The sequence below is a fragment of the Chiloscyllium plagiosum genome, chromosome 28 (genome assembly GCF_004010195.1).
Source record: "Chiloscyllium plagiosum isolate BGI_BamShark_2017 chromosome 28, ASM401019v2, whole genome shotgun sequence".
NCBI lineage: Eukaryota > Metazoa > Chordata > Chondrichthyes > Orectolobiformes > Hemiscylliidae > Chiloscyllium > Chiloscyllium plagiosum.
The window spans coordinates 38284952-38310229 of record NC_057737.1 but is presented as its reverse complement, the minus strand read 5'-3'; the positions used below and the strand labels follow the sequence as shown (position 1 = coordinate 38310229).

General features: G+C 39.4%; 1 protein-coding gene across 3 annotated transcripts in view; it reads right to left on the bottom strand.

Annotated features, from left to right (window-relative positions):
- tmem132e (transmembrane protein 132E) overlaps positions 1–25278 on the bottom strand; it is a 713836-nt gene that overhangs the window by 155058 nt on the left and 533500 nt on the right. For all 3 annotated transcript variants that reach the window (XM_043718710.1, XM_043718709.1, XM_043718711.1), the window contains one exon: positions 23679–23822. In XM_043718710.1, the coding sequence (XP_043574645.1) occupies positions 23679–23822 (144 nt within the window). The remainder of the gene's footprint in view (positions 1–23678; positions 23823–25278) is intronic.

Below are 25278 nucleotides of genomic sequence, written 5' to 3'. Positions count from 1 at the left end.
AAAGCTGATTAAGGAATGATGGAACACCCAGAACACACAGCTGGGCTGAGACTGCCATTCCTTGATGAGAACACCACGCTGGACCACTTAAATATGAGGCCAGAAGCCTCCAACGAAGAATACTGTCATGCTGGGATGTGACTGCCAATCCTGGACAAGACTGCCACAATAGGCTATTGGAATACCTGGATGTCAATGCAAAAGAAGACTTCCACCTGGGACGAGACCTCCTCACCAGAACAAGACTGCCATTTTGGGACATTGCTGGAAGCTACCTCATCACTGGACTAGGAGAAGCCTTTTGCTGAAGCCAGTGAAAGAAGGCAAGATGAATCTTGGTAATAACTATAATAACTCAAGAATTTTTTAAAAAAATGTGTACTGGGGTGGAATTGTGGATGTGTGGAGTGATAATCATCAGTGTTTATTGAGTAGTAAAGACATCAGGAATTTAGGGAAGATAACTGGAACAAAGACCATGATGAAATCTAAATATTGGGTAAATATTGTACTGCATCATATACTCTGTTACTGAGCTTTGCTTCATGATTGATATAGCAACACGTGAAGAACCAGATGTATTAAAAACCTTGCAGATCGGCCCCAGCTAGTAATGTTATCACAATGCATTAACTGTGATTTATGAATAAGTGTTATGATTCTGACAGAGCAATCATATTGCTTAGTTTCTATGGGAAGCAGGTATTCTCAAGGGCCACTTTCAGCAATTCTGCTGTACATTCACTTTGGCATATGCCAACTGAGTGATCTATTCACAAACAAAGAGAAAAACATTTTAAACAAGACTGAGTTGTATTGGTGGACATAAGAAAACAAAGATTAGCATTTCATAACCACAAGATATCTCAAAATACTTTGCAACCAATGAAGTACTTTTGAAGTATAATCACTTTTGTAATGCAGGTAATGTAGCAAAACACATGGATGCTGAATGTATTACTGAATTGCCAGAGGCAGACTTTTTCACCTATTCCAGTGCTTATAAGATTTGCTTTTCAAATGAATTATAAGTATGAAGTTAAAAAAGCTACATGAGCTGGGAACATGATAAGAGATTCATTTTGTTCTTGCATTTGCCTGTAGTAAATGTCATCTGTCATTCCAGATGAAAGAAAAAAATAACGTACTTATTGTGCATAGTACCTTTCCTGATCTCAACGTGTCCTTATCCTTTACTGTCATTTCAGTACTTTTTGAATGCAGATAGATGAACAAATATGATTCCCAGTACTGTTGAGAAATGACAGCAAGGGGCAAGACTTGTAGGTTCCATCTGGGGCCCTTGGGTCCATGACTCATTAAAGCTTTAGTTCAAACATGGACAAAAGGGTAGAATTCAAGAGATGAAGTGAGTGTGATTACCTTTGATATCAAGGCAGCATTTAAAGTGTGGCTTAAAGTATTTCTAAAACAAAAGTTAATGGGAAGCAAAGGGAAATGTCTCCATTGGTTAGAGTCATACCTAGTACAAAAGGAAATACTTGTTGCTATGGTTGGAAGCTAATCATCTCAGCCCAGAACCCTATCCTGAGGAGCTCATACTGTAATTTGTTGGGCTCAACATCCTAATTATTTACCACCCAGCAGAAAGTCAGAAGTGGAAACATTTGCTGATGATTGCACAATATTTAGCACCATTTGCTACTCCTCAAGTTCATATGCAACAGTCATGGTTAAGACTGTTAAGTGGCAAGTAACATTTGTCCTACACAAATATCAAGCAATGGGCACTTCCAATAATGTACAAGTACCAGACAATGGCCATCTCCAATAAAGAGAATCTAACCATTTTTCTTTGTTATTGAACAAAATGGCAAGTAACTGACCTCCTACTCCCAAAGCTTGTCCACAAGATACGTGTGTGATGGCATATACTATATTTGTCTGAATTGCTACAATTCCAATAACAGTCAACAAGGTCTATGTCATCCAGAATAAACCAACCTGCTTGACTGGCATCCCATCCAGTTCTTATGCATTCATTTCTTCAACAACAACAACTAGTAATTTCCTTCAAGACACCCCATCCCTACATGGAACTACATCACTGTTCCTTCACTGTTAACTGGATCAAAAAAACTTGACCTTCTTTCCCACAGTGCTATGGGTGTACCAATACCAGGTGAGCTACTGTGGTTCAAGTTGGTGGTTCACCTTCTCAAACCCCATTAATGATGGACAACAATGCAAACCTTGCCAATCACATTAACATTCCCTGAAGGAATGAAAAGGCACAGGTTGGAAAATTATCGGGCAGTAGCCTGCAATTTGCCATTGTGATTTCCTGACTTATTTTTATAAGGAGTATCTAATCTCTAACCAGCTGTGTGAATTCCAATTGTTCAGAAGATGAGAAATGTCTGTTAAAATGAATGCCCTAAATTTGATTGGTAATAACTATTTGCAACTTTTGAGTCAAAGTCTTACAATACCTCTTGCAGCTATGGAAAGGACCCTTGATAGAAATCAGTCTTCAGAGTATTTTTCACTTTTTCGCAACATCACTTAAGTAGAATTTGTTGTTGAACAGCTAAATTGTGTTAGTAAAAGCAATTTTACAATCAGCAGCTGATTATTATGTAATTATGCCAATCTCTTCAAGGTATAATAGAGGAACTGCAATACAGACAAATTATACTGCTAATAAAGAGATTTACTTTACATTTTGAAATCAAATAGACTCATGTTCCTGTGCATGTCCTAATAGCCTGCAACTTCACTTGCTTGTCAATCAAACTGGAAGCAAGGGGCACACTGCTGATTACAGTGAGCGGGAATTAAAAATAATTAAGTAATTTTACTGGCCGAAAGCATCATTGTTCATATCAGTTGAAACAAAATTGAAAATAAGTAGTAATAAATATGTAGCACTTTTTTTAATCTTCAGTGCTTGAATGCTACAAACACTTGTGAAGTTTTTTAGGTGGGAAAAAAGCAATGCAATTGGATAGGATCACTTTTTCCTTCAAAATCTGGAACTTCCATTTACAATTAAGGGTAAAATGTTGCAAACATTAGCAATGTAGTGAGGACTGGATTATAAATTGAAATTTGATCAAAGATCTGTGGAGCTGAAATGCATTGTTTTATGCATATACCTATAAAATAGATTTTATTTTGTCCATGTTGCATATACAGTACTGTATAGAATAAATTCTCCTGTATTCCAAACATGATTTTAAGTGCATATGGTCCCCTTAATTCTAGGCTTTGGGTTTGATTGCCACTGTGGGTTCTGATTATAGACTTGCATTGGCATGCTATCAAATCTGGGAATTAAGTTTTAAATTCTAGACCTTGAATTATGATACCTTGAACTCTGGAGGCTTCTGTTGGTGTGATGAATATGGCAAACTGCTAAAGTGAGTGCTTTCAGAATATTTGATTGGAGAATCTCCGAGCTAAATTTATTCCACTTTCATCTGACCACACACTCACACTTTCTAAATGAAATCAATAGGTAAAGATCAGAAGCAGAATATATTATAAATATTTCATTGCACAAACATATGGTCAAGGAGACATATAACAGTGAAGAAGAAACATTACAGTAAGGGGGTAAGCCAACTATGGTTAACCAGGGAAGTTAAGGAAAGCATCGGATTTTAAAAAAACATACAATGTGGCAAAGATTTGTGGTAAGTCAGAGGGATTGGGAAAATTTTAAAAACCAACACAAGACAACCAAAAAAGAAAGGAAACAGAAAATAAATTTTGAGGGTGAACTGCAAGTAATATCAAGACTGACAGCAAGAGCTTCTTCATAAAAAAGGAAGTGAGAAACCAAAGTCACCTGAGAGAATGAGGCTGGGGAAATAATAATGGGGAACCCTGAAATTGCAGAGGAGTTGAATAAATACTTTGCACCAGTCTTCACTGGTAGGAGACACTAATAGCATCCCAAAAATTATAAAAGAATCAACTGACAAAAGGAAACGAGGAAATAAGCACAATGACCAGCGCTAGAGAAAAACTGCTAAATAAACAAATTGGGCTAAAGGTTAAGGGAAGTATTACAGACTTAGTGGATACACTGGTCATATTTTTCCAGGACGCCTTAGATCTGGACATGTTCCAGAGGATTAGAAAACTGCCAACATAACAATGTTATTGTTAAGATAAGAAGACAAAAGCAGTTAGCAATTGGCCAGTTAGCTTAATGTATTTTGTTGGAAAATGTTAGATCTCTTAAAAAGGATGTAACAGCAAAGCATATAGAAATGCACAAAATGATGAAGCAAAGTCATATGGCTTCATGAAGAGGAAATCTGACAGGTTTACTAGAATTCTTTGAGGGATTAACAAAGGATACATACAGAGGAAACTGTGGACAAAACATATTTGGATTTTCAGAAGGCATTTGACAAGCTGCTATACATTAAGCTACTTAATAAGAACCAGGTATTAGATGTACTACTTTAGCATGCATTAAGGATTGGTTAAATAATGGAAGAGAATTGGGAAAAGGGGACATTTGCAGAATGGCAACTGTAACTAGTGGAGTACCATAAGGATTAGTGCTCAGGTCACAATTATTTACAAAATATATTAATGACTTGGATGAAGTAAGCAAAAAACTATAGCCAAGTTGGCAGATGATGCAAAATTGGTGGGAAAGCATGTGGTGAGGATGACACAAAGAATCGATAGAGGTATGTGAAAAAGTTAAGTGACTAAGCAAAAAATTGGCAGATGGAATATAATTTGGGGAATTATGACGTTATGCAATTTGGCAGGAAGAACAGAGAAACTGAATATTATTTACATGTAGAAAGACTTCAGAAAGCTACAGAACAGAGGAATTTGGGAGTCCTCATCAATTAATCCCAAAAAGCTAACATCAAAATTTAGCAGGTAATAGGGAAAGCAAAAATAATATTGGCATTTATTTCAAAGGAAATAGAGTATTAAAAATGGGAAGGTTTTGCTAAAACTATAAAAAGCACTAGTCAGGTGTCAGCTGGAATACTGTGAACAGTTTTGGGCCCCTTACCTAAGGAAAAATAAACTAGTATTGGAGATAGTCCAGAGAAGGTCACCAGGCTGATACAAGGTAAGTAGGGAATCTCTTATGAGGAGAGGTTGAGTAGATTGAGCCTGTACTCATTGGAATATAAAAGAATGAAAAGTGACCTAATGAAACATACAAGATTTTAGAGTGCTTGACTGGATAGATATAGAAAGATTGTCTCCCCAGAACCAGAGGGCATAATCACAGAGTTAAGGGTCACACAGTTAAGACAGGTGAGGATAAGCTTCTCCTCTCAGAGGATAGTGAATCTATAGAATTCTTTACCATAGAGCGCAGTCGAGGCTGGGTCATTAGGTTTACTCAAGGCTGAGGTGGATAGATTTTTAGTAAGTAAGAAAATCACAGATTATGGGAAAAGGCAGGAAAGTGGATTAAGAATTATTAAATCAGCTATGGTCTCATTGAATGGCTGAGTAGACTTGATGGGTTGCATAGCCTACTCAGCTCTTAAGATTATGGCTGATCTGATTTTAACCTTAACTCTATAGTCCTGCATAACCCTGACAATATTTCACCTTCTGGGTAATTAAGGATCTATCTACACCTGCCATTTGAGGAAGGGGATCCAAAGACACATAACCCTCTGAGACAAAATATGTTTTCTCATCTGTGTCTTAAACTCTAATCTTTTGTCTTATTTTATATTTGTATACTATAGGTTCTTTTGACATTTTTCTTTCCTGGAACAATGCACACATTGCACCAAACATAGAAATATGACTTTGTGGGCGGCACGGTGGCACAGTGGTTAGCACTGCTGCCTCACAGCGCCTGAGACCCGGGTTCAATTCCTGCCTCAGGCGACTGACTGTGTGGAGTTTGCACGTTCTCCCCGTGTCTGCGTGGGTTTCCTCCGGGTGCTCCGGTTTCCTCCCACAGTCCAAAAGATGTGCAGTGTCAGGTGAATTGGCCATGCTAAATTGCCCGTAGTGTTAGGTAAGGGGTAAATGTAGGGGTATGGGTGGGTTTCGCTTCGGCGGGTCGGTGTGGACTTGTTGGGCCGAAGGGCCTGTTTCCACACTGTAATGTAATCTAATGTAATCTAATCTAATCTAATGACTGACACTCCTTTTTTAAGTTTAATCTTAGTGGAATCAAATTTCTGTGAAATATATTCTTATTCAGCTATAGGTTTAAATGACAAAATTAATATATTAATTCAGAGATTGTGTGCAGGTACAACATATGGTTGGATGACAATGGAGTGAGAAATGTGACTGGAGGAGATGCCTTTGGCACCAAAAAGCACACAGATGCATGATTCAGGAAGCACAAAGCACTAGGGATACAGATTTATTTTCAAAACTGAAAACTAAATTGCAAAGACTAAATTAGCCTGCAGCTAAAATACAAACTGACACCAAAAGAATATTATTAGTCTGAAATATTGCACAAAAAAGCTCACAAGTTATTCCATCTTTTGTCCCAGAAAAATATCAATATAAAGCTCAAAAATAAACACTGCACTGGTGCCCAGATAAAATAATAAACAGTTGTTTTTGTATTATGTATTACACTAAAAGTGTAAATTAGATTTTTTTTAAATTTATGAAGTTATACACAATAAAATGTGGTGCCTATAAGGTTATCTTGCATGGCATGCAAATAAAGGAAGGTAAGTTTCATCAGGAAGGGGTAGGCAGGCAGAGAAAACCTGTTCAATGCAGCAATAAGGCAATTAGTGTGAACAAGCTTATTGAAATCTGTTGAGAGCTAGTTTGCTGTTGCTGAGGATACAATGTGTCAAGTAAAAAACAAAAACTGAAATTGCTGGAGATCGGATCAGCTATGATCTCATTGAAAGGTGGGAGCAGACTCGATGCACTTCATAGCCAGTCTGCTCCTATATCTGATGGTATTGTGGGTGTGCTATTTGATTTGATTCACCAGTCTTGGTCTGTTTGCAGACAATTAACTTGGCAGTTAACTGTCATAATCTGCTGTTTGGTTTCACTGGTGAACAAGTAATAGAATCACAATAATTTTTTCTGTGCTTTTAATGTTATTTATCTCAAATAAAATGTTCTATATTTGAAATGAAATAAAAATTCTCGGTTTCAGTCTTCATCTAAATGGTGCATTCTCCATGGCAGCACCTCTACCAACTAAAGTCCACTTGCCAACCAATCAGTAATTTCTTTTGAGACAAAAAGGAAAGGTGTTTTCATTTTACATTTGTATTTATTCCTAGTTTTCTTGAGTGCAACATGAAAATAATGCCTTTTTTCAGCAACACACTGTTTTGTTTAGATGTTTGAATCGTCCAACCATGTTCAAATGGTACATTACACAGACAGCTCTCTCAGGTGCAAAGATCTACTTCCACTTTTTACTCTGTCACCTCTAGATCATAAAAAATGCTTCAGCACAAAACTAATTAAAAAGCAATGAAAACTCTCAAACCTGTTATTTACGAATTCCTTCAACCCACTCAAGCTGTCAACTGCAGAATAACCAACTGATTATTTTATAATTCTGTGTCACATTGTTGAAACTTTAAGTCATGCTTATATTTAGGTTGTGGGAAGGGACATCATTCAACTTCTTTTTTGCATGATAGTATCAACTGCTGAAACAATAGCAGCTATTGTAAAATAGGGTTAGATAAGAATATAATCTGCAGTTTGGTTTCACTGTTGAACAAATAACAGAATCACGGTAATTCTTTCTCTGCGTCCAAAATAATTTATCTCAAGTAAAATGTTCTGTACTACTGTATATTTGAAATGGAAAGCAAATCCTAGATGGTTAGATTTACACCCCAATATTACTGATCCGGCAGGAGTGGAGTGGAAATGAGCAGAACCTGGCAATGTAAGGGATCCAGCGGTCAATTGATTTTAAGAGTATGGCAATATTTAAATTAAAGTCTTGTGTAATCCTACCAAAGACCCAGCTATGTTGCTTAACTGACCAGTGGGCAAGAACAGGAATTTGTGGCAGGATGCTGCAGTTAGGGCTCTGTGGAAGTGGTCTCAGCATTTGAGAAGGGATGAGATGTGGATGATGATGGGTGGGGGTGCAGTGTGGTACAGGAAGCCTTTAAAAGCAATTGCAAGAAACATGAAGAAGTGATTGGGGATGGATGTAGTGGCAGTGGGGTTTAGCTATTATCAGGGAATAAGGCACTCAATGTTTTCCACAAAAAGGTCTAGAATATAACTTTTTGAATGTCCTCTGGCTCAGATTTCAGCTCTGAGCTGGTTTACATGTTGGAAAGATGGGCACTGATATACATGTGAAAACTAACACTGTGTTTCTGGATAATGTCATTAAGAGGCAGAATGTAGATGAGAATCCTTGGAGAAACCAGAGTGGGTGTAAGAAATTGGCAACACTTTCAAGGACTTTAGAGAAGAAAAAAAGCTTGGAGATAGAAACATAGCTTGCAAGAACAGTGGTATCAAGCTTTGCTTTTCTGAAGAAAGGTGGCTTTGATAGCAGGTTTAAAGGAAAGAGGGACAATTTAATGGAGAGAAAAATTTATAATATTGGCTAATATGCGGATTTGGAGGAAAAGTTGGGTGATTAGATATAAGATTGAGGGAATAGGAAGTGGGTCTCATTGTGAAAGATGAACGCAGGGAGGATGTGAAGGGACCTAGGAAATAAACTAGAGAAAGATACAAGTTCAAATCTCTGGCAGGCAGGAGCATTATAGGATGTTTTACCAGGTCAACTAAAATCACCAAGGTCTGAATCCCTCAAATGCATTCTCTACATTTCTTGCAGCACCGAAGCCAAACGCACAAATTATACAAATTATTCTGCTTGTCTTTCTCAAGTTTCCCACAGAATTTGTTAGAACTGACTACACCATCCGACTGTAAGGTAATTTCTATGCTGTCCAATTCAAGAACCTTTCCTTTAAAATATTTGGAAATGACAGACTGAAAATGACAGTCAGCCACAGCTGCACCAACTGAAGTATTTGCTGCAATGTTCTTGCTTGGTTGCCCAAATCATATAAAATGGTAAAATCCAGATGTGCCTGTCCATTATCCTGGTCTTTATAATTATTACAATAGGCTTTACTCAAGCTAGCTTGTGTACTCAAAGTGAAACTTAAATCCACACATAACTGAGAGGCACCAACAACAAAAACATAAATATCGTAAAACGTTGAAGTGTAACAGTCTCATTGCATGGTTTCAGGGTTCTTTTTAAGATTCAGCATTTGAACATTTGCAGGCTGATGTTCTTGCTAGTCATAATGAAGCCATAAATGAAGAAACAGGGTGATCAACGCAATGCACAAAATAACATTCAGAATCTCAAACAGAACAACCACAAACTGCCAGACCATCTTGTATATGCAACCTAATTAAACTTCTAAATAGCAAAACAAAAGTATAAACAACTGTCTGGCACAGATTCTCGCATTGACAACATATGATTAATATTTGTCACAAAGTGCCAAGACTTAGTATTAACCTCAGACACCCAATTAAATAATATTTTTCTGACATGACTACAAACAATTTGTCTAATTCTAGAAGTAAAATTATACTGTAGCCACTGTATATCAGCCCTCTGTTATTTCTGTTTGAGTCAGTCTGCATTCATTGTGCTATGATAACTGTTTTATTTGGCCAATTTAAGTGACTAATATCCTTAATATTCCTATTCATGATTTGTATTTTCTCTCCTCAATTATAATGCTAAACAGCATCTTCTCAGCTAGATTCATTGGCACTGGAAAAACTTAGTGAGTAGATGTGACTCTCCAGTTACAATACTCAGTGAATCTAAAAATATTAAATTTGACCTTGGTATTGATTATATGGTAAAATAAGATTCATGCATATCATGAAAACATCATTGATCACATGATTCTGACATTAGTAAGAGTGAAGAGACCAGCCTAGAATGCACAATGTGAAGAGGCGTACTTGATACCCTATGCACAGAAATAAATAAAGAGCAAAAGTAAATAAAGGGAAAAGTATAATCTTAGCTCAACAGCATTATTGAAAGTTGGCAATATCTCCAGTGACAGACGGATACAGTGACTCTTAGGGGTAGTAACTTATTCCAAGAGAATTGGGAAACTATGACTGTGTGTCAATACCATTCAGTTAAACAAAGGAGTTGGAAGGGAAATCTATCCTAATTCACCTGCCAGTGACTGTTCAGCAAAATTTGCAACAGATTTTGTTTTGTGAAACTGGATTCTAGCAGATATCCTCAGACCAAGAGTCAAAATTATTGAATACATCATTGCATTATTCCATCTCCCATTTGGAATCTCCTTTGCACCAGAAATTTTCAAAAAGGAATGCATGGAAACTCAGAAGGGAAGCAGGGAACCATTTACCATATAGATGATGGTTAACAAAAGAACAAATATGACCAGTAGATCAGGGACTTGTTAGAGATTCGACAGGACATAAACCTTACAATAAGCAAGGAATGCCAATTCTTTACAATGATGATTACACACCTAGGGCACTTTATCCAAAAAGAAGGTTTCATGCTGGATCAAAGGAAGGCAAGTGCTATCATTGAATTTCAAACACTGAAGTGAATAAACGATGTGCAGTAGTATAAAACAAAGAACTATGGAACTCTGTTGCTCTGGCTATATATGCTGCTAGACCTACTGAGTTTCTTCAGCACTTCTGTTTTGTTTCAAATAATATGCTGTATTTGTTAGGCATAATAAATCAAGTAGGAAAGTCTATCTCCAACTTATCCAGTCTTACTCAACTCATAAGAGAGCTTTTGAAAAAAGGGCAGCAATAGTACTGGAGTCAAGAACAGCTTTTGAAAGGATTAAAGAGAAACAGTTTTCTAATGTTGTTTGAAGACATTACTGTCCAGGCGTATTCATCATAATATCTGCAGATGCATTGCCTGCAGAACTAGCTGCAGACCTTGCTCAAGTGCAAACTGGTGGAACAAAAAAAGCATCCATTTTATGTCAAGAACTTTGAAAACTTAACAGAAATATGCACTATAGACAAAGAAGCATTTGCAATTACATGGGATACAAAAGGTCTGTAGACTGCCTAATAGGACTGCATTTCCAGGTTCAAGCAGACTATAAGTATTTGATAACATTATCAGGATTCAAATAAACCTCAAAAATACCTCTACACAAAAATTCAGGCATAGGCTGATGAGGTGCAACAATGATATGGTGTATGTTCCTCACAAGATGCTCTCAAGAGCAGCTATGGATTGAACAGAAAAACAATATCTATTTCTCGTGAAATTAGGGTCTTATTCCACAGCTATAACCAACATTTTCCCAGCAACTGAGAGAAAATTCAGACAAATCTGTGCAGCGTTGAAGTCTAACAAAACTGTTTGTCAGGGTGGTCAAACCATGGTCCAGTAGACTAAGTGCTGTAAAACTACCATAAACAACAAGAACATTTGGCAATAGTGGGAGATTTATTCACGTATGATCATGGAATTGACATACCAAAGTTAGGTCTTACATAAATTCCACAGGAGAGAAGTAGATATTTTCAACTGTAGAACAAAAGCACAACAATCAATGTAGTGGCCAGGCATTTTGCAAGACATACAAAGTTACATAATTTGTGCCAAACGTTTGCCATTCACGTCAAGTGCCTTCAGGTCAATGATTTCATCAAGGATTACATCTAGGATTTAAGAAACTTCATTTTGGAGATAGGTTTCAATCAAATGACAAGTTCTCCATTTCATCCTCATTTGGGAACAGAAAGGTAGAAAGAGCCATCAAGATTGTGAAGTTTCTGATGCAAAAAACGTCCAGATTGGGAATTAGCTCTCCTCAGTTACAGAGCAACACCACTAAATAATGGGTATTCAATGGCAGAACCATTAATGAGGAAGGAAGATGAAATCAGACACATCAGTTTTAGTCAGAGCTTTGATCTTCTCAACCTGTGAGATTTGGACTTCAGAGAGGTGTGACTGTGATTAAAATGATAATGGTAATAATGATATTAAGGATTGCAAAGACTATGTAAGTACGGAGAAGCAGTCTATAGGAATAATGTAGACCAAGTAGAAAGAAGACGGAGGCACATGTGTGGTATAATGAGATTTATGTAAGTCATGAAGACAGAACTGATGACATAACCATGACATCATTAAGACAGTGAAAAAGAAGGGTCTTAGACACTACACTAGATTGTTGTATTTGACAAACTAAGACCATAAGATGCAGGAAGAGAAGTATGCCATTCAGTGGGCTGTGCCATTCAATGAGATTATGATTGATCTAATAATTCTCAACTCCACATTCCTGACGTTTCTTCATAACCCTTGATTTGCTTACTGATTAAAAATCTGACCATCTCAGCCTAGAATTTTAGAGCCCTCTGAGAGAAGTTCTTCTTTGTCTCCCTCTTAAATGTGGGACCCCTTATTCTGGGATTATGCTCTCTGGCCCTTGATGCTCCAACAAGGGCAAACAACCTCTCCATATCTATCCTGTCAATTTCCCTAAGGATCTCATATATTTCAATAAGATTGCCTCTCATTCTTCTATATTACAATAAGTACAGGTCCAATCTATTCAACCTCTCCTCAAAAGACAGTCCCTTTATACCTCGCAATAGTCTTGTGACCCCTCTTTGCACTGCCTCCAATGATAGTATGTCTTTCCTTCGGGGGCCAGATCTGTTCACAGTACTCAGTCTATGGTTTGATTAGTGCCTTGTATGGTTTTAGCACTTTTATACTCCATTTCTTTTGAAATAAAGGTAAACATTCCACTTGCTTTCCTTATTACCCACTGAGTTTGGATGACCAGGACACCAAAAGTGAGAGTGAAAAGTGTATAACATCGCACATGCTGCCATATTAGGTATAAGTACCTAGGTATAGAATCTTAAGAACAAGGTCGAAAGAAAGAACAAAGTTAAAAGTTAAACATTGCTATAATCATTGTCTAGCGTAAAACAAATGAAATAAGGTTAAAAGTTACACATTTTTGTGTTGTCTTCAAATTTGGCTATGGTACACTCACTTTCTACCTAATACATACAAATGTAAATAAATGAGTGCTATTATACATAGGATACTTCGATCTTTTTCTATAAATTCAGTGTCCTATGATCCTGCCCCATGAGCTACCTGAGAAGGAGCAGCACTCTGAAAGCTTGTACTTCCAAATAAACTGTTGGACTATAACCTGATGTTGTGTGTGATTTATAACTTTTACCATCAGAATGACCAGGAGAATCGACATTTTGGGCATAAGTCCTTCACCAGGAATGACCCTTGTGGGCTGGGTGATGAGAGATAAATGGGAGGGGTGGAGTCTAAGGGCAGTGGTGCTTTAAGTGGAGGAGATGCACTGGAGGGCATCGTCAACCACGTGGGAAGTTGTGATTTTGGAAGGAGGTGGCTATCTGGGACTTTGAGGTGGAATTGGTCATCTTGTGAACAGATGCGGCAGAGGTGGAGGGATTGGGAATAAGGGATGGCGTTTTTAAAGGAGGTAGGGTGGGAGGAGGTGTAGTCTAGGTAACTGTGGGAATCGGTGGGCTTGTAATAAATGTCTGTGGTTAGTTGCTTGCTGGACAGGTCCAGGAAGGGGAGGAGGTGTCCGAGATGGTCCAGGTGAATTTGAGGTCAGGGTGGAAGGTGTTGGTAAAGTTAATGAACTGTTCCACCTCCTCGTGGGAGTGTGAGGTGGCTCTGATACAGTCATCGATGTAGTGGAGGAAAAGGTGGGGGGTGTTGCCGGTGTAACTGCTGAAGGTGGACTGTTCCACGTACCTGTCAAACAGGCAAACATAGCTGGGTCCCGTACAGGTGCCCATGGCTACCTCTTTGGTTTGGAGGAAGTGGGAGGATTGGAAGGAGAAGTTGTTAAGGGGGACGACCAGTTCAGCCAGTCAGATGAGAGTGTCGGTGGAAGGATTCTGCTTGGGACAACGTGAGAGGAAGAAATGCATGGCTTGGAGACCTTCATCGTGACGGATCGATGGGTACAGGGACTCGATGTCCATGGTGGAACAGTCCATCTTCTGCAGTTACGATTGCACCAACCCCCACCTATTTCTCCGCTGCATTGATGAGTGTATCGGCACCGTCTCGTGCTCCCACGAGGAGGTTGAACAGTTCATCGACTTTACCACACATACCACCCCGACCTTAAATTCACCTGGACCATTTTGGACACCTCCCTCCCCTTCCTGGACTCTCCATTACAGTCTCCGGCGATCAACTAACCACTGACATCTATTACAAGCCCACCAACACCTCGTCCCACCCTATCTCCTGTAAAAACATTATTCCTTATTCCCAATTCCTTCGCCTCTGCCACATCTGTTCCCAGGATGGTCTCCTTCTTCCAAGATTGCAACTTCCTTTCCCCATGTGGTTGACGATGCCCTCCAACACATCTCCTCCACTTCACGCCCCACTGCCCTTGAACCTCAGCCCTCCCAACACAACAAGGATAGAATCCCCCTGGTCCTCACCTTCCACCCCACTGACCTCTGCATACATTGCATCATCCTCCACCACTTCCAAACGAGACCCCACCACTAAATTTATAATTCCCTCCCCACCCCTATCACCGGTCTGGAGAGACCATTTCCTCCACCACTCCCTCGTCAGGTCCATCTCCAACCAACAGCCTACACCCCACTCCTGGCACCTTTTCCTGCCACCATAGGAAGTGCAAAACCTGCGCTCACACCATTCCCCTCACCTCTGTCCAAGGCCCCAAGGATCCTTCCACATCCATCAGAAATTTACCTGTACCGCTAACAACCTCATCTACTGCATCCATTGCACACGATGTGGTCTCCTCTACATCGGGGTGACAGGATGCCTTCTTGCGGATCATTTCAGAGAACATCTCTGGGACACCTGCACACACCAACCCCCCCCCCCCCTCACACTCTGTCAAGGACACGTAGGTCTTGGTCCTCCTCCACCGCTAAACTGTTACCACCCGACAACTGGAGGAAGAATGCCTTATATTCCGCCTTGGGACCCTGCAACCACACGGGATAAATGTGGATTTCAACAGCTTCCTCATTTCACCTCCCCCCACAACAGGGGCGGCACAGTGGCTCAGTGGTTAGGACTGCTGCCTCACAGCGCCAGGGACCCGGACTCAATTCCAGCCTTGGGCAACTGGCTGTGTGGAGTTTGCATATACTCCCTGTGCCTGCATGGGTTTCCTCCAGGTGCTCCGGTTTCCTCCCACAGTCCGAAGATGTGCAGGTTAGGTGAACTGTCCATGCTAAATTGCCCATAGTGTTAGGAGCATTAGTCAGGGGTGAATGTAGGGGAATGAGTCTGGGTGGGTTGCTCTTCGGAGGGTTGGTGTGAACTTGTTGGGCCGAAGGGCCTGTTCCACACTGTAGGGAATCTAACCTAATCTAAATTACAAATGAGTACTTCAGCCACTTTGCCACCAGTTCTGGATTTGTGCCAAGTCAGGATCTCATTGCATTCTCCAAAAGTTAATGGGGAGACTCAGCATGGGGTCAGAACAGTCACATTGCTCTTGAAGAAGAATTGTGCAGTATTGTTAAATTATAAGTCTACCCAATATCGATGTGGTCCAGGATTGGTGTGGAGAGTATTGGAATGGTTTACAGCTCCTTTTGCCCTTTTACTAAATTAAGGAAGATTTCCCTGCATCGCAAGCCAAATGCAGGGTCTCTCCTGCATCTAAATGTGCTCAGCGGCTATAGTTCCCACTATGATTGGCTGCATTAAATCCAGTCCATTGATCTCTCTTGGAAGACAGGACTGTATTAGAGTATTAAGACCATAAGACATAGGAGCAGAAATTAGGCTATTCAGCCCATCGAGTCCGTTCCACCATTTAATCATGATAAGTTTCTCAACCCAATTCTCCCGCATTCTCCCCGTAATCCTTGATAACCTTGATACTCAGTCTTAAATATACTCAATGACCTGGCCTCCACAGATTTCTTTGGCAATGAATTCCACAGATTCATCACTCTGGCTGAAGAAGTTTCTCTTCATCTCCATTCTAAAAGGTCTTCCCTTTACTCTAAGGATCAGGTCCTAGTCTATCCAACAAATAGAAACATCTTCCCAACATCTACTCTGTCCAGGCCATTCAGGATTCTGCATGTTTCAATTAGATCACCCCATATCCTTCTAAACACTGTCAAGTATAGACCCAGAGTCCTCAAATGTTCTTCATATGTTAAGATTTTCATTCCTGGGACCATTCTCGTGAACCTCCTCTGAACACACACACATACACACACACACACACACCAGGGCCAGTACATACTTGCTCAGATATTGTGCCCAAAACTGCTCACAATACTCCAAATGTGGCCTGACCAAAGCCATACAGAGCCTCAGAAGTACATCCCTGCTTTTTTTTTTAATGTCCTCTCAAAATAAATGCCATTTGCCTTCCTAACAACCGATTGAACTTGCAAGTTTACCTTGAGAATATCCTGGACTAGAACTCCCAAGTCTCTTTGTACTTCAGACTTCTGAATTTTCTCCCCATTTAGAAAATAGTTCATGCCTCTATTCTCTCGAGCAAAATGTATGGCCTCACACTTTCTCATGTTGTACTCGACCTGGGCACTTCTTTGCCCACTCTCCTAACGTGTCCAAATCCTTCTGCAGCCTCTCTGCTTCCTCAATGATATCTGTCCCTCTACTTATCTTTGTATTGTCTACAAACTTAGCCCAGAATGCCCTCAGTTCCTTTATCTAGATTGTTAATGTATAAAGTGAAAAGTTGTTGTCCCAACACTGAGCCTTGTGGAACACCACTCTTCACCAGTTGCCATCCTGAGGACTCTTTTATCATCACACCCTGTTTTCTGCGAGACAGCCAAGCTTCTATCCATGCTAGCACCTTGCCTCTAACATCATGGGCCCTTCCCTTACTCAGGAGCCTCCTATGTGGAACGTTGTCAAAGGTCTTCTTGAATTTCAGGTAGATAACATCCATTGGCTCTCCTTGGTCTAACCTGCTCATTACTTACTCAAAGAATTCTAGCAGACTTGTCAGGCATGACTTCCCCTTGATGAAACCATGCTGAATTTGCCCTATTTTACCATACATTTCCAGGTATTCAGAAATCTCATCCTTCACTATGGATTCCAGGATCTTACTCACGACCGAGGTTAGGCTAATTGGCCTGTAATTTTCCATCTTTTGCCTTATTCCCTTTTTAAACAAGGGTGTCGTGTTAGCAATTTTTCTGGACTGCCTCCAATGTTGGAACTCTAGGGTGTAGTCCATTTGGTCCAGGTGATTTATCCACCTTCAGGCCTTTTAGTTTTTTTAGAATTATTGATATAATGCATTCATCATTATAAATATTGTCTCATCTGCCTAATGATGTTGGGGAGATGAGGTCTTTAGCTCAGATTTTCCATTCATTTTGTTGCAATACAATGATCCATTAACAAAAGAGCTTGAGTCCAGCATGATTCTTCAGAACTGTGTGATAGTGAGCGCTGCAGATGCTGGAGATCAGAATCAGGAGTGTGGTGCTGGAAAAGCACAGCATCAGAGAAGCAGGAAAATCGATGTTTCAGGCAAAAGCCCTTCATCAGGACAGCTCTTCAAAATTGTGCAAATTCTGCTGGGCGAGGGCTATCATTACAAGGTTGGTGCTGCATCACTGATTTCAAAAGCTTTCACTGTCACACTTGCACACTTATCAGTTCATAATTTGATTGGCAGCCCCAAGTGTTTAGAAGTTCATTAAAATGGTATTATGAATTCAAATTTTTATTTCATTAAGGGATCAAAAAACGTTAAATGCATTGGAGGTTTTCTTTTAATGAATGAATCCATCGATACCTACATAAGAACTTTATTTAATCTCAGTGTGTGTCCAGAGGTCTGCCCATGGTAGATACTGAATAAGTTGGCATTGTAGATGCACAGACAATAAAAATAAGGAATGCTGGAATAACACATCAGGTCTGGCAGCATTTATGGAGAGAGAAGTTGAGTTAATGTTTCAAGACTAATGTGATGCTTTCTCAGAACTGGGATCAGGAATAGTTGTGCATTTGCTGGGTGGACACATTGTGGTTTGAGTATACATGTGCAATTGTTCCAACCACAATAGGAGTTACAGTGTGAAATGACTGTTGGAGATGTTAATCCTTATGACTGTATTGTTTGGAGAAAAATTTAGGAAAGAATCCTATGGGATCTGAGCGATGTGGGCCGCAGCAGGATGTGAGGCACATTTAGGTAACAAGTCTAGCAAAGTCTATTTGAAATTCGGAAGCAACTAGCTCCATTTATTAAAAATCTGAAGAACAGCAGATGCTGGAAATCAAAAACAATAGCAGAAATTGCTAGAGAAGCTCTGCAAGTGTGGCCCCATCTGTGGAGAGAAATTAGAGTTAACATTTCAGATCCAGTGACCCTCCCTCAGAACTTATGGCAATGAGGAAATTTTTTTTTTATGCAGGAGATAGGGTGGGGGAGGGGGTAAGGAGTAAACAATAGGTGGAGATAGAGCCCAAAGAGAGAGAAGGACAATTGAACAGACAAAGGAGTGGATAACAATCAGGCTAGGATGGTGAATAGCTATTAACAGGGTCTCTTAATGGCTAACAATGGAGACAGAAAATAAGAAACTATGGGCCAGTTAACCTAATACCTGTCATCAAGTAAACACTGCAATCCATTAGTAAGGAAGCAATAACAGGATTTTTTGAAAATCACAGTAGAATCAAGGAGAGTCCACATGATTTATGAAAAGGGAAATCACATTTGACAAATTTACTGGAATTCTTTTAGGATATAAGAAGCAGAGTGGATGAAGGGGAACAAATAGATATAGTGTATTCAGATTTTGAAGAGGCATTCAATAAAATGCCTCCAAGGGACCAAATAACCTACTTCTCTTATTTCTCATGTTTATATGCTCTTAGGGAATGGAAGACGTTTGCTATCTTCACAGCCTCCATTTCATCTCCCTGTTGTACTGTAGACACAAAGTAATTTCCAATGCTGCCTCAAAGATCCCCCCATAGCCTTTGTGTACCCAGATCACCCATTCGTTTGCCATCTCCATCATAATGTGGCAACATCCTTCAGTAAATACAGCAAAGCTTATTTGAAAACAGTGAAACAATTGCACAAATTTTACTTATCTGCAATCAAGCTACTGATCCTTTAAATAATATTACTTCAATTGTGCTGTTTCACACTCCATTTTTAAAGAATGCATAATGCAGGTGAGGCTCAAAGCATTGCTCTGCCATTGAATGTTTTGCTGTGTGTCTCTCCTCCTTTCAATCTCCTGTACTAATACCTCCAGTGATGATTAATCAGATCCCACCCATCTCCTTATCTGTTGTTTCATTTATTTTCTTTTGTTTCTCTTCTAGTTTTCCACAGGTAGTTTGAAGTAACTTCAGTGAAATGAGAGTAGATCTCATTTAATAGAACAGACTACCTTTCAGACTTGAAAGAGGTTCTAGCTATGCACACTTCTCGGCCACACTTCGTGCATCTAACCAGTTAACACAGCATTCTGCAATGGGTTGCACACCAAAATACCCCCCATAGCTGAAAACAAGCCTGGCAAACTATTTTCCACTTAACACTATTCACCTTAGTTGCTTGTTAACTAATTAAAAATGATTTTTCTTTTCCAATTGTTTTTGTAAAGATATATGGAAATTATATCAGTGCAATCCTATTTTGATTTAAAATCTTGAGCCTAGAATTTATTAACATAGATAAATGAGTAATTAATAATAACAGAAAGTAATTTATCAATAGTGATTATTACCCTCAAAGGAATAAAAAAAAGTTGTAAAGAATAGACTGTCTCAATCTGACAATATGCTCATACAACTTGCAATATATTACATAACATTAGTGACTCTGACAACCTGTTTCTGATACACCCTTGGTAAAAGCAACGCAGACAATCTGCTGCAGTCAACTGATGTAAACTGTCAGAATAATGGATTCTTTTCGGTTGTCACACTAGGATAATGCTACAGTCCCATCAGGTCAAAAAATCACCAAATCTGTCCAGCAGTAGTATAGGATGAGTGCATCCAACATGTACCTTGTCTTGTAACTCAAAAATTGTTAATAGCATTGAAGCTGTATGTTTGTCAGGGCATGGAATAGCTGCAGCTGGACAATTCTTTTTAAAGCACATAGTGAAATCTTCTTTTGTATACTGAAAATGGAATGTGTCCAGTGAACCACCTTGTTTTAATGAACTGTAGTGAATTTCACAATGCTTGCAACAGAAGGCATCTGACTAGTTCACAGGAGATTCCTAAATAATGCTCTATCTCTTTCTTGCTGAATGCTTTACTACCCTTACTTATTTGAAACAGATCTAAGCAGAGATTCAAGGCTTAGAAATACCAAATACAAAAGCAAAATAATATGTTTGTGCTAGCTAGCTAAGCACACTGTTGGGGCTCATCTTTGATTTGTAGCCAGTCAACACTAAACTTTGCACTGGGTTTGCACACTGAAATCTGAAAGGTGGTGAGCAGGAGCCTCAGGGATCAATGTCAGAGTGGATCAGCCTGAGGTACATGTAAAATTGGATTCTCAGTCTCAAGTTATTAAGTCAGCAAGCAGATGTACTTCGGCACCTTACTGTAGAAGGGGATTTGGAAAGCAAATCATATTCTGCCATCATGTAGGCTCTTAAAGGTTTGGATGGTCAATACAGAAGAAGGCTGATTCTGAGAGATGGTAGAGGTGCCTGGGAAGGAGTGGAGCTTTGATCTTAAAGTACCTATGATTTTTCTGGAGGAATCATAGCAATAAATAGAGAGCGCGGATGAGTGGGGTGGGTTGGGTCATGGGCAGTTCAGAGGGGAGAATGATTATGAGGGATGATCTAGAGTGGAATATCTGTGTTCAGGAAGGAAGGTAGTGGTGAACAGACAGAAGAATGATCAGGAGCGAAGACAGTTGTGAATGTGACAGTGGCCTTGAATGGAGGGATGTGGTACTATTAATTTGAATGATAGCGGTGATTAGGAGTTACTCTAGAGGCTGGGGTAAAGATGGCAACAGTATTTGTTTTTAAGCATTTGCTGTGGTATATGAGGAAATTAAGAAGGCATTTAAAATAATATAATTGTGTGAGTTTACTTTAGCAATACCTCAGCAGCACAAAATGAGTGCTGTCAGACATTGCTCTTTTTGTTCAGAGGATAAGAAGCATCATAACCTCTAGGAACAGATTTTACTATTCCTGCTGGCATTCGTCAAAAGGCATGGGAAGACTGGCCATTAAGATCTGCAGTTTTCCTGCAGGTTTGAGTGAAGCCTTCTTATTGAGCACAATGGCCTCTCTAGTACCAACACCTAGTGGCAACATCCATCTCTTGCTCTCACCAAGGTCTCCTGACCGAATGTGGTAATCTGGACTCAATTATCTTTATTACAGGGCAGTATTGATGGTGCTGACCTGGAATAGATGTAATGCCAGGATTGTCACTGTTCCAAGAAGCTCTTCAAGGCATTATATTGTCACTTAGAGGGGCAAAACCCCTAAACCAGGCAGTTAATTGCTTATTGCCATAGAATTGGGTTGGACCTCTTGTAAATGGCTGCAGTTAGACCATAAGACCATAAGACATAGGAGCAGAAATTATGTCATTCAGTCCATTGAGTCTGCTCTGCCATTCAATCATGACTGAGAAATTTCTCAACCCCATTCTCCCACTTTCTCCCTGTAACCCCTGGTAATCAAGGACCTATCTACGTCAGACTTAAATATACTCAATGACCTGGCTTCCACAGCCTTCTGTGGCAATGGATTCCACAGATTCACCACTCTTTGGCTGAAGAAGTTTCTCCTTATCTCCGTTCCATAAGGTCTTCCCCTTACTCTAAGGCTGTGACCTCGGGTCCTAGTCTCTCCTACCAATGAAAACATCTTCCCAACATCTACTTTGTCCAGGCCATTCAGTATTCTGTATGCTTCAAATAGATTCCTCTCATCCTTCTAAACCCCACTGAGTATAAACCCAGAGTCTTCAAATGTTCCTCATATGTTAAGCTTTTCATTCCTGGGACCATTCTTGTGAATCTCCTCTGAATATGGTCCAAACCCAGTATATCCTTCCTTGAATATGGAGTGCAAAACTGCACACAATACTCCAAATGCAGTCTGACCAGAGCCTTCTAGAGCCTCAGATGTACATCCATGCTTTAATATTCATGTCCTCTCAAAGAAAAATGCCATCATTGCATTTGCCTTCCTAACCACTGACTCAACCTGCAAGTTTACTTTGAGAGAATCCTGGACTAAAACTCCCAAGTCTCTTTGCTCTTCAGACTTCTGTATCATCTGCAAACTTAGCCAGAATGCCCTCACTTCCTTCATCTTGATTGTTCATGTATAAAGTGAAATGTTGTGGCCCCAATGCTGAGCCTTGTGGAACATCACTTGTCACTTGCTGCCATCCTGAGAAGGACCCTTTTATCCCTATTCTCTCCTTTCTGCTAGACAGCCAAGCTTCTATCCATGCTAGTACCTTGTCTCTAACATCATGGGCTTATTTTATCTTATTCAGTAGTGTCCCGTGCGGCACATTGTCAAAGGACTTCTTGAAGTCCAGATTGATAACATCCATTGGTCCTCCTTGGTCTAACCTGCTTGTTATTTCATCGAAGAATGTTGGAAGATTTGTCAGGCATGACCTCCCCTTGATGAAACCATGCTGACTTTGCCCTAATTTACCATACACTTCCAATTATTCAGAAGTCTCATCTTTCACAATGGATTCAAGGATCTTACCCATTGCTGAGGTTAGGCTAATCAGTCTGTGAATGTCTGTCTTTTGCCTTACTACCTTTTTAAATGTTAGTGAGTTTCCAGTCCTCCCTGATTCTAGCAATTCCAGAAAGATCACTTCTAATGCCTCCACTATCTCTTCAGCTATCAGTTGTGTTAGCCCCAGATTTTTGACCCTCCAAGGGAGCATTGCCTGCCCTGACAAAATCCATCCCATTAACCTACTTCTTTCTCCATCGATGCTGCGAGAGGTGCACAGTATTTCATGCATTTTCCTTCCAGATTTCTAACATCCACTGAATTTTGCTTTTATATAAACACCTAACTCTACCTTACGTAGCTCAAATCCATTGAGATGCAATTCCTTTTAAAATTGTATGCAACCACTAAACATTTTCTGCAGTAATTTCAACGGTTTTGAAGGCTCAGTTGGCAAAGCGTTCACTTTTTTGTGTCCTATAAATAGATAACAAGTATCAATGTTACTTTATTTTGACAAGAATGTGGAATCAATGAGTAAATGTAACTTGATCTTGTACACTGTTGAAAATTGGATCGATTTGCAACATAACTGCATCATTAAGATCGCAAATTATGACTTGAACAATAACAATGAATTGTAATATCTAGGTGCTTCTAGGTGACCTTTTTTTATTCAGGATGCTATCAATCCCGTTTTTTAGTTATTATGTTTATCTTTGTAAAACATGAGGCGTAGAATGGTACCAGACACCATGTTGGCTGACACCTCAGTATATAATGGAAATACTGCTACTACATCCATTTTTTGATTGGAATAAATCTGTTAAGGCATGAATGAAACAAATTAATTCAGCTGCTAACATTGGCTAACAAGTTATTCCCTGTTCATTTTTGTCTCACTGTCTGTGTGAAGTTACCTTAATAATATCTTCATTAGTTGACCTGCACTGAACGGAGGGTGACACATCTGTGATGATTCCATTCATTTCCACAGCAACGACCTTTAAAGGGATGGCCACAGTCCTTCCTGTCAGTATTGCAGTATTGATAATCTCTGTATCCTGGCAAAGAAGGAAAATAGCACACTGTTAGTCTTCGGATAGTTCATTCTTTTCACATGTTTAGCAAATTAGATTGTAAGTCAGGAAACTGTAGATGCAGCATTCAGGTTTACTGTACAAAGTAATTTGGACGAAAGCTGCAAATTGCAGGTCAAGTGGGGATGATTCAGCTTCAATTTTTGATTTGTTTCTTCTCTCACATGTTCGTTGATGATTGATGTGAAATAAATAACTCTTTGAATTCCTTTTACTTTATGTCAAAGTAATGGCCAGTCAATCTGCTTCTGACAACTTGAGTTGAAACTTCATCTCATTGTGGGTCCTGTTGGCAAATGATTTGCATTTTTAAGATATTTATATTACCCAAACAACATTAATTTAGATGTTAATTTAGAAAATGGTAAAAAAAAGAACTTAATTGCAGACACCAAGAAAGCAAATGAAAAAGATGACTGCACCACAAAAAATACCCACTTGAAATACTAAATAAAAACCTCATGAACTACGGATGCTGTAAATCAAAAATCAAAACAGGAATTGCTAGAAAATCTCAGCAGGGCTGCCAACATCTGTGAAGAGTTAATGTTTCGTGTCGAGTGACCGTTCCTCAGAATTCTGTTCTCGGACCTGTTGAGCTTTTCAAGCAATTTCTGTTTTTGTTTCCCACTTGAAACAGGTTTGCATTACTTAAATATTCTTAAGCATAAGCTACTTAACTGCATAATGAATGCTGACCATGTAATGTCTTAAAATGAAAACTTTGTTCTCACTTATGGTTTCAACTTATGTGTGCCCTCATACGCAGTAAACAGGAAGAGGTAGTCTCGGAGTTCATATTCTTTCTTTACCAATTATTACACCACAAACCAACATTGAACAACAATGCTGAGGCCATGAAAACACAGCCAGAAGACCTAGCATATGAATATTGTAGAACACACAGCAATGTGACAGATCTTCATACACAATGTGAATATTTGATAGCATTGCGTAAGTCTCACAAACCCTGACACACATTAATATAAACCTGACAAAGAAATGAAAGCATCACACTGAACATACATGACTACCTCGATAAAATACATGGTATGCTCAATGACAATTTCAAGCTCATATCTATAGGACCTGCTGTGATAGACTCATTGCCACACTTCAGCACAAATTGCAGAGGTGATTGTTAGACTTGGTTTTGAGATATCTACCAAAATATATTATAGGATTTGTTTTCATGGCTCACTCCATTCACACATGTGTAGGCTTCCCAAGACACACAAAAAAGAATGTCCCTTTATGTCCTGTTTTATCTGTGACTATCACAACACAGAATGACTTGGCCAAATAGTTGACACAGTTGCTGTAGCCAGTTTTAAATTTGTTTTGCACAAATACTGTGAGGGAGGTGGTGGCATAGTGCTAATGTTACTGGAGCTAGTAACTTGTGAGCCTCGGGCTGATG